The sequence below is a fragment of the Pseudopipra pipra genome, chromosome 1 (assembly GCF_036250125.1).
Source record: "Pseudopipra pipra isolate bDixPip1 chromosome 1, bDixPip1.hap1, whole genome shotgun sequence".
In the NCBI taxonomy this organism is placed as follows: domain Eukaryota; kingdom Metazoa; phylum Chordata; class Aves; order Passeriformes; family Pipridae; genus Pseudopipra; species Pseudopipra pipra.
Window position 1 is genome coordinate 139525209 of NC_087549.1, and position 16796 is coordinate 139542004.

At 38.6% G+C, this 16796-nt stretch overlaps 1 protein-coding gene across 4 annotated transcripts in view; it reads right to left on the minus strand.

Moving 5' to 3' along the window:
• Positions 1-395: 395 nt before the first annotated feature.
• The window catches only part of MPP7 (MAGUK p55 scaffold protein 7), a 150118-nt gene continuing 133717 nt past the window's right edge, over positions 396-16796 (minus strand). For all 4 annotated transcript variants that reach the window (XM_064636380.1, XM_064636371.1, XM_064636360.1 and 1 more), the window contains 6 exons: positions 15097-15267; positions 9142-9222; positions 7236-7329; positions 6054-6162; positions 4967-5110; positions 396-3586 (listed from right to left, as the gene is read on the minus strand). In XM_064636380.1, coding sequence (XP_064492450.1) covers positions 3407-3586; positions 4967-5110; positions 6054-6162; positions 7236-7329; positions 9142-9222; positions 15097-15267 — 779 coding nt within the window. In that variant the 3' untranslated portion in view covers positions 396-3406. The remainder of the gene's footprint in view (positions 3587-4966; positions 5111-6053; positions 6163-7235; positions 7330-9141; positions 9223-15096; positions 15268-16796) is intronic.

Here is a 16796-nt window from a genome sequence, read left to right on the forward strand (position 1 = left end):
TTACTTCTTTACTACTTATAGCACCTTCCAGTACCTAGAGGGGGCTGCAAGAAAGCTGGAGAAGGACTTTTTACAAGGGTAGGTAGTGATAGGCCAAGGGGTAATGGTTTTAAGCTGAAGGAGGGTGGGTTTAGATCAGGTATTAAGAAGAAATTCTTTACTGTGAGGGTGGTGAGACACTGGAGCAGGTTGTCCAGAGACGCTGTGGATGCCCCAACCCTGGAAGTGTTCAAGGCCGGGTTGGATGGGGGCTCTAAGTAACCTGGTCTAGTGAAAGTGTTCCTGCCCATGGCAGGGGGGTTGGAATGAGATGATATTTAAGATCCCTTCCAACCCAAACCACTCTATGAGTCTATGATATGTTATGGTGCAATTTACAATAAAGAAAGAAACACTTTCCGTGGTATATCAATAATTTATTATTTTGCATAAGAAGGTAAGATCAGATTTCAGGTAAGACATCAACCAAGAATCTGATGGCAAATTCAAGTATAGAGCTTGGTACAATATTAAAAAATACTACCCTTTGTTTGACTACGGCAAACAGCTAAAACACAATAAAAACATCTGGACTTGACTGTCAAAACATACAGTTCTCTAAAAACCCACACAGCACAACTTGAATATGTGGAATATTGGAAACATGTTTAGTCGTCTTCGTTCCCAAATTCTTAGGATTCAAAGGAACAATCCACCCCCCTGCTCCCCTTGTTATCCCAGAATAGCTCAGCACACAGGCTCAGCATCCATCATAAGCAGGCTCCTGTCCTGTTGAAACTCTTGGACTAAGACATTTTTTCTGCCTTGACCTGCTGTCATTTCTGCCTGCCTCGTGGAGGCCAGGGCTTTGATTTTTAGCTTTTGAAGCTAACACTGCAATAATGCTGATCTTTCAAGAGTAATCTAATAATGTAATTAAAACCATTTCTCACCCCTTAAAGACTCTGTGCATGTTTTACTTTGTTGGTTGGATTTATGTTTTTGAGATTCCCTTTCTTTTGCAGGTGTTACTATTCAGGAATTAGCTCCTGGCTCAGAGACGGGGCAGGCAGCCATCCGTCTGGGAGACTCCTGCCAGGACTGTGCAGGGATCAGAGGGTCAGTCTCTCTGTAAATGCTGCTCACCGCTGCCCAGGACAGCAAAGCTGTGTAGAAGATCCTCTTAGACCACACCGAACCAGGAATGGGAATTAAATTAATTTCATTTCAAAAGGACAGGAAAAACAGCCTGTAGGACAGCCAGAACTGTTTCTACCAGAGAGTTTGCAGATTATTCTAGCATCTAATTCATAAAGAGAAAAGCAGGTCCCTTATGCGAGCGTGACAGTGCCCCAGTGTTCTGAGACAGCCCAGGTCAGAAGCAGTGTTAACAGTGTTTTAGGAAGGACTAAACCCCCTCTTTTTGGAAATGGCCAGATCCTGAGAGGTGCCGAGTGCCCTCTCAGTTTCAAGAGATGGTGAAAGCACTCGACGTCTCGCAGGCAAAGGCAAACTGACCCGCTGAATTCCATATCCCCTGAAAAAATAGTTTAATTTTCAGTAATTAAAAAAAAATAGAAAATGTTTTCTCAACCCAGATAATCTCTATGCAATTTAATCAACAAATTCCTATTTATGTTATTTTACAAAAAAGTTTAAGTCCACCAGGAAAATGGTGAAATTTGACAAAAGTTACATTATAGCTGTTCCAGCAGAGCGTGTATCCATACACTCAGTTCATCTGTAACTCTTGCATAAACATTTCCAGACTCCTGGGGATTTTGCTGTTGTTTCTTGCATTTCATTTGTTTTATAAGACTCTAAGCCAAATGCAATGACCCACACATTAAATACACATTTAGAATAAAACTGCAAAATCTGATGGCTTTATCAGCATAAGAACTGAAATAAAATATTTACATGGAATGTTGAGCTCCATTTACAGAGACTGTTTCAAATTACAGACTTAGTAATCTCTTTAATAAATGATCACATTGACAAGAAATTTAAAAACTTAACATCCCTTTTCAACCCTTTCATAAATATATAAAGTTTCACTAAATTCTTTTTTCTTTAAACAAGACAGCTATATTCTCTTTACAGATTAACATGAAATAATGGTTTCCCGTTTGAATGTCACAGATGGGATGATCTGAAGTCAGCAAGTTCCTATACACATTCTGTACTTACAAGACATATTCACAACACAACACACAGGTGTTACTTGGTCTTCACATGTGTACTCACTTCCTGCACATCGGTAGTAAATAAAGAAAAATACCAAATTATCTATATTAAAAATACATCCTCTAATATACATTTGTTTACATTGCCACATCACATCTTAAAATGGGGTTTCCAACTGTGTCTGACCAGTGACAAGGATATTTTTTACAGTGAAGTCTACAGCATTCATTTATTTTTGAGTGGAGACAAAATACATGTTACACTACTAGAAAGTATCACAACATACTCGACAATAGAAAGAATTAATCTCTTGCAACTGCTTCCTAGTATCCAAGGTTTCCTCGCTATTTGAAAATTTCTGATGGGAAAATTATTCTAAAGGATGCCAAAAAATATTTTAAATCAATTTAAAGGGGAAAAAAAAGTTATTTACTTTGTTGCTATTCATATCACTTTGCCGCTGATTTTACAGAAGATTAATCCCAAAGACTGAAGTTGTATACATACTAACTCATGTTTTTTCCTATTTAAATAATTATTCCCATTAATTTTCTTTCTTGTGGTACAGGGCATGCGTGAAAATATTTTCAATGTGTGCATGCTCACAGCTGAGTATTTCACAATTAAGCCACTGAATACATCTTTCTTTCCATGATTATGTAAGTGCAAAGGAACACCAACATCACTCTGGACATGTAAGACAAGGTTCACATCTAGAAAAGTAAAAACACTTATCTTGATATGTAATTAAAACTATGATGTTTTCCTCATAAAAATGTTGGTCACTTTTGCCCGTTTCAGTTCTCTCAAGCATTTAAGGGGCAATAACTTCCAAGTGCTGATGTGCTCTCTATGGGAGCAGTTATGCTTAAAACCACTGAAGTGCTGATCTCCAGTATTGACTCGTATCTTCTGCAAACTCTCTGTTAAAAAAGCTCACCTTGGAAACACACAGATGATGATAAAGAGGTGTTTGGCAGTTTTGTTACAGTAGTATTAGCTCACTTTATGGAGCATAGTAATGCTCCAGTTTAATTTGACTGTTCTGCCCCGAATTGTGGGCAGGAGAATTGAAGACACAGGAAAACAAGACCAGTTCCAAGTGCATAAAGAGTATACCTGCTGCTCAGTAGAGTTAAAAGCCCTCCTACCAAGAAAATGACCATTGAGTGCTGCCTGAATCATGCCCCAGACTGAGGCGCTGATACAACAGCAGATGTTCTGGCTGTTTAAAATGTTACTATGAATGGAGCCAGCTGACAGGAACCCAGAAGGTCTCGGTCTCCAACCTGTCAAAAGTTGTTTTAAGCTCACTGTAAGCTGTAGCGAGGTCATCGTTGACTATCACCTTGTCAAAGAGGTGGCCATACTGGCTCTCCATCACGTGGGCAGATTTAATCATTTCGTGAAAATCTTCCTCCTAGTAAGATAAGTGCACCGTCAGCCCAAAGCAACATGGCATTAACTCACTTCGTACTAAACACAATCCACTTGCTTATTTTTTATCTTATCAGAAGATGGAAACTGTACTTTTAGTTAAAAATACCCAGAAATTACAATTACAAGTGATCTCAGAGACTCTTCTCATGAGTCGACTCTGCTCAACAGGCAATTCTTTCATCTCTCCCCTCGTAGTGACACAATTAGTCACTGCATGGTAATTACAGAGACATTTTCTGTTAGCAGCACCACTGGAAAATGTTTCTAGCTGTTTACTTTGATGATACATGTAAAGTTTCATTACTTAAGTCTCAGCTTGATATTAGTGTGTGACACATTACAGTACAGCCTCTTTTCTTTTAAGAGCTTGGTAGGAGCCGTCATTCTATGCCTGGTTCGATCTGGCTTAGTGGATTCTCTTCATGTTTGGGAAGAGAACAAATCTTGGCAATTTGTTTAAATAACTTTGAGAGATTAAACCTGTCCTAACTAAGTAATGTCCTGAAGGTTGCTCTTAAGAATGATCTCCTCTTACTTTTTATATATCACAAACCAACATTTTCTTATAGCATGTAATTTCCAAACTATTTCAAATGCACAATCTACACAGATACAGTCTGGTTATATCTGTGACTCAGTTTGAAACAAACCCTAAAAAATCCTAAATAACATCTGAATGAGGGAAAATGATACACATTGTAAATGCAGATAAAAAGTCTAACAATGATCAGCTTTGCTGTAGCTTCAATTAAAATATTTCATTATATTACAAGGAAGTAAGCAAGTTACTGCTGGGTAATCTAAATTTTTTTCTGACTATTGACAAAAAGCAGCATTTTTTACTTGCTTAGATTTTTCTTCTTCTTTCTTACAGTATTCATTTCCCTATAGCATTTAAAAAAACCACTGTTTCTCTAATCCACAAATATGTGCTTTTTATTAAAGTATCTTTGACTTTTTTAATTGGTTCTTTATATTTGAATTTTCTTCTAAATTTAGACCCTGTAATACAGTTGATAAAACAAGGAAATTCTTATATTTGAATAGAAACATCTATGCCCAGATGCAAATGTTTTAAAGGAAATCCACAGCATTATCTCTCATAAAAGTATACTTGCACTGTGGGGATTCTTCAATGACATACAATCAGAGGACTATGGAAAATGTAAATACCCACGAGCATATCAAACAATGAGAACACCACAGTAAACGTGTGACATGAGAGAGCTGGGAAACAGCAAGATGCTACATGTAAGCCCTGACAAGTGCTGTCAATGAGATCCAGTGATCACCTTTATTTTCAAGGTAAACCACTACAACAAAACTCTTAACAGGTTTTGCCATGTCTAATTATACTTACTGTAAAGGGTTTTGCAGTTCCCTTATCATCTTTACTTGAAATAATCTTGGCATTTTTTCTGGTCTCTCTCAAACGGTCAAGCGATGGAGGCTTTATAAATATGACGAATGGTTTAAACTCATATGTCCGTAAGTGTTTCACTGTCTGGGAAGAGGGAAGATTTTAATTAATTAGTTTATTTTGCACAGTGGAACTTACTGTAATAACAGAAACTCTCCACTAACTAAAATAAACCCATAAAACACTTCTAGGCAGGTATTTTTCATTTAGTGCCATCCTGCTCTGCTGACCAGCACTGATTCACGTAAGGAGAATTTTCATGTGAATGGTAAGAAAACCACTTCTCCAAGGGTGATCATTACCCTTGATTTCCACATGGCTGCTGGTAAACCCCATCATTCCAGGAAAGGCTGGGCTCTGCACACCAGTGCCATTGGCAGCACGAGGATGGAGGGGAACACAAGGTATTCAGGAGAAGACAAGAAGTTCAAAAGTTCAATGGATTTTAGCAGGAATAACACTTTGTGTACCCATGAAAAATAGCAGAAAAAGGTGTCTGTGACACTTGGTCACAAAAGGTCAATGATTTTTCTTTTCAATACTTTGTGCCCACCGCACAACCCCCTGCTGTTCACTCTTTCTGTGCAAGCCGAGTGATGTTATGTGTGGAGTTAGAAACACGTCTGTGATTTGGATTGCAGCACAGGGTAAAGTAGGGATGGCCAGCAGCTCAGGGTAGTGTATGGACAGCCAAAAGCTTTCTGTCCTCTCCACACTGCCAGGGTCCACAGGAAAATCCTGTGTTGGAGAGTGGGGTGCCAGAATGGTTCACAAGCTTGGGTCCCCAAGAGAATTTCGTGCTTTGCTGGAAAACTGGGCTGGGTGGGACAAGCAATGGTCTCACAGAGCAGGAGCCTCTGCCCAGCTCCCCTCCTCCCCTGACACAGGGTATGGCTTCCCTGGCCATTCCTCTGCCAGTGCAGCCCTGCCCTGCTCCTCAGGCACAGCCCTGCATCTGAAATTTTTTCCTGGAATCCCAACATGCAATGTGGGGAAGTGCAAGAGTACTGATGACATGCTTACTTACATGAGGCTGCACATCCAACAAACAAACTTTGTTTTTAGCTAGAACTGATCGAACAGAGTCTAAACTTGTACCATAGTAGTTGTTCTTATACTCGCCATACTCGATAAACCTGTGGCAGAAGATGAAAACAACTGGAATCATTTCCATTTTGTGCAGAAAAAAGCTTACCAGTTTGGTTTATAAGATTTAATTCGGGAGCAAAAATATTGTACTTTACATGAGGGTTTTACCATGTTTTATAAAGGAAATGCTGTCAAGTACTTCAGCATGTCAATTTTAAGAAATCTTCTACTTTACTGCTTTCAAATCAGTAACACCTGCTTGTATTACAGCTAAAGAGAAAAAAGTACTGTAGTCCAACAGCCCACTAATGTTTTCCATCACCTCTTTTTCTGAACTAATGCAATGCAATAAAACAGTGGATAAGCTAAACAATAGAAACTACTGAAATTTCATTGCACACTACAGAATATCCAAATTCTCTGTCTCAGAAGAGGAGGAGGAGTGACGACGGTGCTAATGGAACCAAGGCGGCTGGTTATTTGCTATAAAAGTACAGGCGCTATTTGCCAGAAAAGCAAAGCACAGTTTGAAGTTTCAATAAAACCCACAGCCTTGTGTCTAATACACTTTTGCCCTCTGAAACACTAGGGCAGAATTTCAAGCTGCAGCATTTTACAGGCTGCTGGAGAGCACGATGCTACCATTGTCTTAATTTTAGTTTGCTTCCTAGAAGGTGTACAGGCAGGGGCTTCACTGTAGATCTCTAAATTCAAAAGCAGAGGAAGTGCCTGGCCTGAAAGAGAGCAGAACTATGCAAACATTGACTCAGGCATGTCTGCAGCACTTCCATGGCCCTTCATCCCAGAGCTGCAATGCTTTATTGCTATCACAGAAGATGCTCTATTAAAAGAGTGCTCCCTGATCCTAAGAACCTACAATTTCAGTGTCTTGAGGAGATGAGGTACTGAAACTACTTGGAAGCTTAGAAACAGTTCTGTTTGCTGCTTTTTTTTGCTCTGTGTTTTTTGCCAGCTGCTTATATAACAAAATGTAATTTTAACACATCTTCAAATCACTGCAACTTATATCCACTTTATTATCTAAAATAACAACCAGCCCCATTCTATAATAAAGCCATTGTTTTAACTGCAGTTCTAGTTAAAAATCTCTTCAACATACTTGTTATTCTGTACGTCTGTCTCAAACAAGTGCTTGGAAATGAAAATGTATTCGACACCATCACTTTCTTGGCTTCTCCTTGGACGAGTAGTGTCTGCAGTTTCATTAGATGAAAAAAAAAAGGAAAATATGCACAAAACAATATAATGCAAACCAGTTCAGAAAACACTGAAAAGCACAAACTCTTTGTGCAATACTAAGTGTAGCACTTCCTTCACTTCTGAAGGATATAAGGCTGCCCTGGAGCTGGTAGTTGGCACACAAGAACATGACAGGATTGTGTTTTAAAAGTGTGCAGGAAAAGCAGGAAAAAAACTACTGGACAAGGATCAGATTATCATTTTTTATTAACTATTGGAAAAATCCAATAAAATGAGGACAGCTGAATAATAAAAGGAGCAGCAGTCCATAACAATTACCCCAGCCTTGCCTCTTGTTAAACTTATTAGCATACGAGACCATAAAGGGAAACAAAGCTCACCAACCTGATTTATAAAATGTTATGTTCATTAACAACACTTGCAGCTCTGCTATATGAAGCATAATAATAAAAAACCGGGGTGTGAACTTTATGTTTTAGTGCTTTTCTTTTTCTGGTGATCAAAATTGTATTCTGTTTTCTTTCAGTAGCCTTGTACTATTTGCACTTCTGACTTTCCCCCAAGTACTAGGTATAAGGGGTTTGCCTATAAATGAAACTCACTTGTGGGGGTTGCCACTTATGATTAATGAACTCATTCAGAAGTCCTATTTAATACAAGCCGTATGTTACAGCATTTGTATTGTCCATCACATATGAACATACACAACCTGCTTGCAGCAACACAGTCTTAAATGCCATTTGATAGCACACTCTTCTCAGGCTGACACAATGAGGAACATTTCCAAGGCAGGAACCCCAGTTCTCCCTCCAAGTCCTAACTTACTGAATTTCAGGGAGAGGGATTTCTTTACGTGTTTGTTTTAAATCATAACCACAAATTTGGAAGAGAAAAGAGAGAAGGCAGCTTGATGAATACTGGCAATTTTTAGAGAAATATTTTTGGGCAAATGATTGCATATGCTTCAATGTGTTAAATATTTTGGGAACATCTGGCTTTTTTTGCTGTTGTTGTCTTCAATACCCAGCTGAAGCAAATATGTGAAAATGAAATGACTTGCCAAACCAAATGCATTTGTTTTTCTACCTTGCAAATTCATTCATATATATACTTTATGGCATACCTGCACTTGCAAAAAACCTGTGACAGTATCTACAAATTTGGACTCATATTTTTGAAGGATCCCTATAGGAGGTACAAGTAGGAAGTAAACCAAGAAATGGAAGTCCAGAAGTGCTGAGTTCTCCATATTAAAAAAAACCCAATAAAGTATTGTAAAGTTAACACAGCACAATGTTATTCAATTTTATAAAAATCACTATGTGGTCAGATAGGGGGAAAGAGGAAAAAGAATCACCAAATCGACTTTACTAAAGCTAATCAAAGGGATTTAATTAATTTATTCATAGATTAAATTGTTTATCATCAGTCTTCATTTTTCAGCCTAATGGAGAAAGGCCATTTTGCTGAATGCAAGCACTGGTAACAGAGTGCATTCCACTGCTTTACAGCCAAATCCAGGGTGTTCTTCAGCTGAGTTCCATTTACTAAACCTTACTGACATCAATCACATTAAACTTGTACTGAAAGTGTACTGCTATGCCTCTGAGCCAAAATATCTGATCAGTGTAATTAATGCTATTTAATACAGAACTGCAGCAGCACTTTTAAAAATTAGAAAAGTAATTTGAATGCCAAGCATGCATTTAGGGACCCAAATTTGAAAGTGCCTTAAAGGTAATGCAATAATAAAGGCTAGTAATGCAAGTATATCATTAGGAGAATAGAAGTGCATTTTTACTTACGTGGCACTGTTACCCCGTAGTGCTGGGTGTCACTGATCAGCAATTTCCGTTTAAGTTCATTCAGTCCAACCCCTACAGGACCTGGAAGAAAAATAATCGTCCTGTTTCCCAACAGACAGTTCTCTCTTGTCTTCAGTACTCTCCAAGGTAAGACTACATAGCATATAGCTATGACATATACTGCCTTTTAATCAGCCATTTGGAAACGCCCATGGTTTTTTAGCCTCTCCTATAATATACAGCGCTGACACATTTCAGGGGATGTAGTTGGCAGTTACTCTGCTCTGACTTTATTAATGAAGAAAAATCAGTGAAAAAACAAGTTTCCAGCAAAGCTAACTTTCTTTTCTACAGAAACTACCCTCAGTATGGACCCATCTCCATCCTCAGCCCTACTACAGACCCCTGCATCCTAACCTGCAGCTTTCCAAAACAAGAACTGGTTTGGCTGTTCGTTTTGCCAGAATATTCCCAACTTGCAGACTAGAGGACCCTGGCTGGCATGTGCAAAGTGCCCCCAAAGCCTTTGCAATCTGTGTGTCAGCATGGCCTCACTCCCCCCAGCTGCTGCATCCCTTGCCTACCTGCACCAGATGCCCCTGGGGACAAATGCTTCCAACTTCTCCTCATGCCCTGGAAGCACTGCTCCTTCCAGCCTCTGCTGCAGGCAGGAACACCGCCTGACTCCTGGCTGGCTGTAGCTGTCACCATCCGCCTTTTGATTGTATGAAGGTGGCATTGCACAGGGAGAGGAAGGAAGGAGAGCACTTGCCAGGTCACAACCCGTTTGGGATGTTTGGGTTTCTTTCTTTGTTGTTGATTTTCTTTTAAACTGTGCTTGTCTCCTGCCTGCTGTCTGAACTGTTCCAAAGCAAATGTTTCCTTCTTCACGCAACTGCCAAAGAGAGACCACTCCTGGAAAGAGGATGGCAGGACAAAACAAAGACTGCATGGAATTTTTTTGACCTGTCTCCTCCACCTCCTCTTAAGTAGTGCTGTACTAGAAGCTACTGAGCACACCTTCCTTTTGGCTTTCATGTTGTCCCTAACTAGTAGCTCTTTGCCAGTGGTGACAGATGTCTCTGTTTGTGAGGTCTCAAAGGCTCCACAGGCACTTGGTGTGGGCCTCCAGGGGCCCTTCATGCAGGGCTCCAGCCTGCCTGTCCCCTTTTGTGGCAGGGCCACGGTGCTCTGTGTGAAGGGAGCTCAGCTCTGCATGCTTTTATGTTTCTGACAGTGCAACAGCTAGCTCTGTTTCTACAGAGCCAGGTCAACAGCAGAACACAGAGGAGAGTCACTGGAACCACATCCCAAGTAATGCAAGGATATTACATGTGGTTTTAAAGAAAATTCTTGTGCACCTAGTAAAAGTGACACATTTATGCATGGAGTGGTTCTTAACAAAGACATTTTAGACACTGGAAATACAAAACCTAATAAACATATCAATGAAGTAGTGTTGTATTGGCTAATTAATAGTCAGAGTCCGAAAACAGACTGATGATTCAGTACCTTCAGATGCCTATTTGTAAAAATGGCATCTTTGTAAAAATGGCCTATTTGTAAAAATGGCATCAAACCCTGTCTGAAGTTAGAAACATATCATGATGAAAAGCTAGTGCTTGCTACTGTGCTGCTACCCCCAGACTATTGTCTCTCTGTAAAGTCCTAGGGTTTCTGCATTTAAAATTTCTATGTGTTTTCATCAGTTAAATGCACAACTACATTTCAAATTCCATTTCTGACCTTCCTGTAAATTAATCTATTGGTATGTATAAATATTTACTTAATACGGTGTACAGCAGCCTCTACTGGTGCATGTCTGCAGAGGACATCAATGTGTTATGCAGATAATAGCATTACTTTTGTTATTATTTATAAAAAAAATTCCCTTTTTAAGTAGTTCAGCTATTTAAGGCAAATATGGATTTTTATAGGAAAAGTAATTAAAACTCTTAATATATCCTAGCAAAGTAGAACAAAACAAGTGGAATTCAATTTAAAAAAAAAAACACTGTATTGCTTTCAAGCAAAAAATCTTTTCCATCAAATCTACACAAATATTACTTCATCAGCTGACGTTCTGTCAAATCAACAATATGCTTTTAGCTCTATTTATTATAAAGAATCCAGGCTTCACTTCCTGCAACGGATGCTTTGGAAACTTAAATCAGTTTCCAGACCACAAGCTCACTACTGCTCTGTCTCCAAATTACCATTTAAAAATCACCTTTAAACTGAACTACTGAAAGGTGTAGATTCTTCTTTTTCAGTGCTGTCTTCACAGATTTCTCATAATACTGGAGGCTGATTCCTGCTTAGCAAAGACATCCATTATGCGGATTTTTACATCTCCCAAGTGAGAGTTCTCTTCTGAGTATTCTTTTCATTTTGATGTAGCAGAGAAAGATGCCAGTTTCTCATAGTTATGAATCTGAACACAATTTGAACTCAAAAAGAGAATGAAGTGGCAGGATTGAAAAGGACAATCCAGATTCTTATAGTCAAATGTCAGGCATGTGGGATCCATGACTGTAGTGTAGTTTTGGTTTACTATAAATCACCTCAGGCAGCAATATTTACAGCTTTGGTGACAGATTTAGAGATACTTTGTTTACTTTTTTAAAGGAAGGCTTATACTGTTTGCTGTTGCATGTTGAGTCATGCAAGCTAAGTAATGGTCGAATCCTGCAAGTGGACTGTAGTGCCCACCTCACTTTATTGAGGGACATTTTCAGAATTAAACCACCAATCACTAAAACTTGCACTAGATTTTGTACCACTCAGACATGTCTGAAGAAAACTGAAAAACCTGTTTGATCTTCACCCATAGATACATAATGAGCTCCTAGAAGTCTGTTTGAAAGAAAAGAAAAAGAAAGTGGTCCTTCAGAGAAGATTTTGGGAGTGAGGTGACAATATCACTGCTGGGATCATAAGGACCCTGCAGGAAATATGCCTTGAGAGAGGTTCTGTGGCTCAACCTCATACACTATAATGCAGCGACTGTGCATGCTTGTCCAACTGCAGCTCAATGAGATATGTGGTAGGAAAGGAGAACCTCCTTATTTTGCTTCAGTACATTCTACCTGGCAGTGGGAGTGTACTTCGAGATCTGCTGTTCTCTGAAGTAGGATCAGTGAGTTCATACGGGCATTCTCGTGGGCAAGGCTAGGCACTAGCTTACATCCTAGGTATTCATTCCTGAGCCTTGCTGATCTTTGGCCAGGAAGGCTGAATGCAGATAGCAATTCTAGGTCTCTTTCTCAACTGTCCAGTTAGTTCACTGCAAGCAGCATGGCCGTGGTAGGCCATTCTCCTGATCTACTGCTGTAGATCAGTTATGACTCTGCACGCCACTCTGCAAGAAGACAATAGGTGGCATAATATTGAATAATTTTGTTTTTAGCAGACTCATCACACTCATAACAACTAAAAGCACAGCAGAAGTGTCTGTATCATTACTGCTTCAGATGGTATTATTTTAGCCCCAAGGATATGCAGGGCTTTATTCATGAACTTACATTAACAGACAAGGTAAAATCTTGACAAACTAGTACATTGAGCTGAACCTGAGTATAGCATATATCACACTACAGGGCACTAAAAATTACTGTGTGTGCAATTCATGTTCTTCAAATTAGACTAGACAAATTCAAAAGGAAGCAAAATTTTCATTTCAAAGTTGTCAAAATCGCTCCCCTTAAAAAAGGGTAAACCAAAATCTAAAAACCCCCTTTTAAACAGTAAATTATACATTCAGACCTAGCATAACACAACAGACATTTAGTGCCCCCACCAATTACAGCTATAAATTAATTATCTGTCCCTTTGTTTCCTGGTACTACTATCCAAATTATATTTGATGGATTATATTGAATGCTGCTACTGGCACACAGAAAGCTTTTTAAATAGGTTCGCTTTTACTATACCTGTATTGCTTAGCTCTGCTAGTTTTTCCACATTTTGCCCAAGACATTTTTATGGTATTGGCCAGACTAAAGCTGCTCTTAATATCCAGAGAAAAACATTAGAATTACTGAAGTCTGCAATAAATTTCTGAATTGCTTTTGTTACTGAAAAAGCACACTTTCTTCATTTGATTTATTACAACAAAAATCTAAGCATTCCTTAGATCAGACATATGCAATTTGTTATAAGAAGTCTACTTATCACACTTTTGCACTACACTCTGTTGATGTAACTGTAAAATCAACTCAACCATGTTATTACTTGTTGTATATAGCCCACAATCTCACAGTGATCACACTAGTAGGTGGCTGATTTTTAGTGCTGGAGAGTGACAAAATTGTTTATTAAAAACTAAATTTAATGTTCCCTTGGATATGAGCAATACAAAAACATAGGAACTCTACAGTTCCCAGCAGTCCCAAATAGAGGGTCATATTTCTCTTCTCTGATGCTTTCAGAATGGAGGAAACTTTACTAATGAAGCATCAGCCTATGTACTACTGCCCAAAGAAACAATTAACAATGAGACATTACTCACTGGTACTCCGACTGTTACCTTTGAAAATCTTAAGATAATGTAATTTCTCTCTTTTTAGGAGGCTGAAGCAATGCATTTTTATTAGATAATAAATGCTGTGAGGAAGACATGGCAGTGGCAGATTACAGAAGAATGGAAAGCTGACTAAGGATGACATGTTGAGTCTCGTGCAGTGATGCTTACATTCCTTCTTGGCCTAGAGAGGTCTACCTTGCAATCACCTTTCTTACTACTGGTCTATTTACTTATTCTAACACAATAAGTGGTTATGTTTCTTTCCATTTTTATTGTCAGAATAACAATACCTCAGGTATTTGTCTTGTTCTTTTTTTCCCCATAGATACATTGATTGATCTCTAAGAGCATAACACCCATAAACCTAATTCTTTTGGGTTTTAGTACAGCTTGACTGGTGCATTCAGACTAGTAACCATGGTAACTGTATTTTAATGTCATCTCCCTTTGGCGTAGCACAATCTCCTAAAGCATCCTTATGTGCATGTTGGGACATCCTGTCTAGAAAGGTGGACTACTAGACAAGGGAAAAAGTGGATCATGTTCAAATGGAAGGGGTTATTGGTGTGTATTGGTGTACAAGAGGGGTTCCTTGGGTGTCTACCTTGAGACATACTCTGTTTGATATCTGTACCAAGGACAGAATGGGCCCTTAGAAAGTTTCCGATACCAGGATGGGTGACGCAAATTTCTTGCTCCAGGGCATGGCTTCCATTCAGATGTACCTTGATATGCTACAGGCATGGGCTGGCAGAACTTTGTGAAATTTGATGAGGACAAATACACAGTCCTGCAGTACAGGCTGGGGACTGACTGGCTGGATGACAAGGACTTGGGGGTCCAGGTGTGCAGCAAGCTAAGCATGGATCCACAGCACTCACTGGTGGCAATGAAGGCCAACAGGAGACTGGGCTGTATCAGCAAGAGCCAAGTCTGCAGACAGAGGGAAATGATTCTTCCCCTTTACTCAGCACTTGTTAGATCCCATGAGGAATACTCTGTCCACAGTGAGCCCTGCACTACAACCTTGTTGATAAACTGGATCAAAGAAATCAGAGGGCCTCCAAGATGGTCAGGAGCTGAAGCACATAACGTGAAAGAGAGGCTGAGGGAACTGGGCTTGTCTAGCTTGGAAAAGAGATGTCTTACGGGGACCCACCAGCACTCTTCTAATACCCTCTGAAAAGATGGAGGCCACCTCTTTACTGAGGTGTGAGGTGGGGAGACAAGAGAAGACATGATGGGAAGGCAGGTTCCCAAAGTTGTTGCCACCAACTAATTGCTCCGAATTTAGTGTTAATCCTGTTGAGTGGGAGGTTGGAGCAGGTGACCTCCTGAGATCCCTTCCAATCTAAATGACCCTGTGGTAAGTATTGCGCCAATTGTCAGCCCTCTGTTTTACAAGGTCAAAAATAAAGAAAACAACTTACCAACCAAAACGACAAGTCTGTATTTGTCATTAGGTTGTCGTCTATATTTTGCAACTTCTTCATAAGTTGGGATATCTGCTGTATCGTACTGATCACTCTTCTTGCACTCATACATAGACTTGTTTGTTTTTTTATCTTTTCTGCTAAGACGAAAGCTTCTTCTAAAACCAGCTGCAACAAGAACAGGGTTTTTTCAAAGTAAGAAAATAAGTCTTCTCAAAACATTTGAAAACAGTCTCTTCCAAACATTCAAGGACTGGAGCATGGAATAAAAAATATATTATATGTTTAATATGCCAGGTTATTAGGATAACATTTCCCATGTTTTTAAACTATATAGGGTATCTATTTAAACTGTAAAGTTAAAATTACCAATAAAAGCATAACTGTAAAATATAATTGCAATAATTTGTAAATGTATTTAGATAATTTAGATGATTTGAGTATCTTGAAAAATAGTATATATACACAAGAAAATTCAAGCAATCTAGATTCATACTACACATAATGCAAGTCTATTAAGTCACCATGGCACACAGACATCAAATAAAATATATAGTAGAAGCACATCTGGTGGTTGAAAGGGTTAATGAGAATTAACTCCTTGAACAATTCTGTTGTCCTTAGTTCCATGCTGATAGTATATAAAAAAGTGCACAAAACATTTCCTAAATATGTTTATAAGTAAACCCTAACACTCTTAGTCAAATTCCAAAACACTAGGAACATATTAGACAATACAATACTCATATTATGAAATTAAAAGTTAATATTGCTATTAAATCTGCATTTACAAGGCATCACCATCTTTTACACTATATGTTAAAAACTAACTTACTCTTCTATTAATGATTAGCTTAGATTTTTCAAATAAATCCTTTACATTGCATTACATTACATTTTACTAGTATCTCTATGGCACCATTTTTGTTCTAGAAGGAACTAGAGGAATGACTGTAAAGGACTGCAAAGCTGATTTCCCTACCTGGCAGGAATGAATTAAAACACAAACTATACTTTAAATAGTGAGAAAGTTTGTTTTGTTTCCCAGAACATTTCATAGTAAACACGTGTTTGGTGACCCCAGATTTTCAGCAACATGTTTTCACAAACTTGTAATAACACTTATGTTTAGGTGTTTGAGAAGTAATCATATTATGATTTCTTCTTCAAAGAAGAAACTTCTGACAAGTTAAAGACTCGATTTTGCAAATATTTAGAACCAGATCTGAAGAGAAATGCTACAAGGCTTAGTCACAGGCTTATCATTTCTCACACAGTTCCACTCAGCATAAATTGTCATAGAACCTGGATCACAGAGGATGTTAAGCAAGTTATTTAACTGATGTGAGCCCCTATACCTACGGAATCTTCAACACATGCATACACACAAAAAGTGAAGAAAAATTTCTTTGAGAATACCATGATGTCAATCTATTCATATTCAAAATATAACAATATATATAAGTAAAATGCAAACTGATGAAAATTCCATCCATGGAAAGGGCTGATGGCATTTTTAAGAGGTACGGTATGGTCTAGACTAAGTAGGAGATGGGCTGGCATAGAAAAGGGATCAAAATATGAGATATAAAAATGTAATGAAATAAACTGAGTTATGTTATTTTATTATTCAAAGAACACAAACACTGAAGTAACTGTAGTCAGATTTAGAAATGCCCTGTTGGAGAGCTTACACA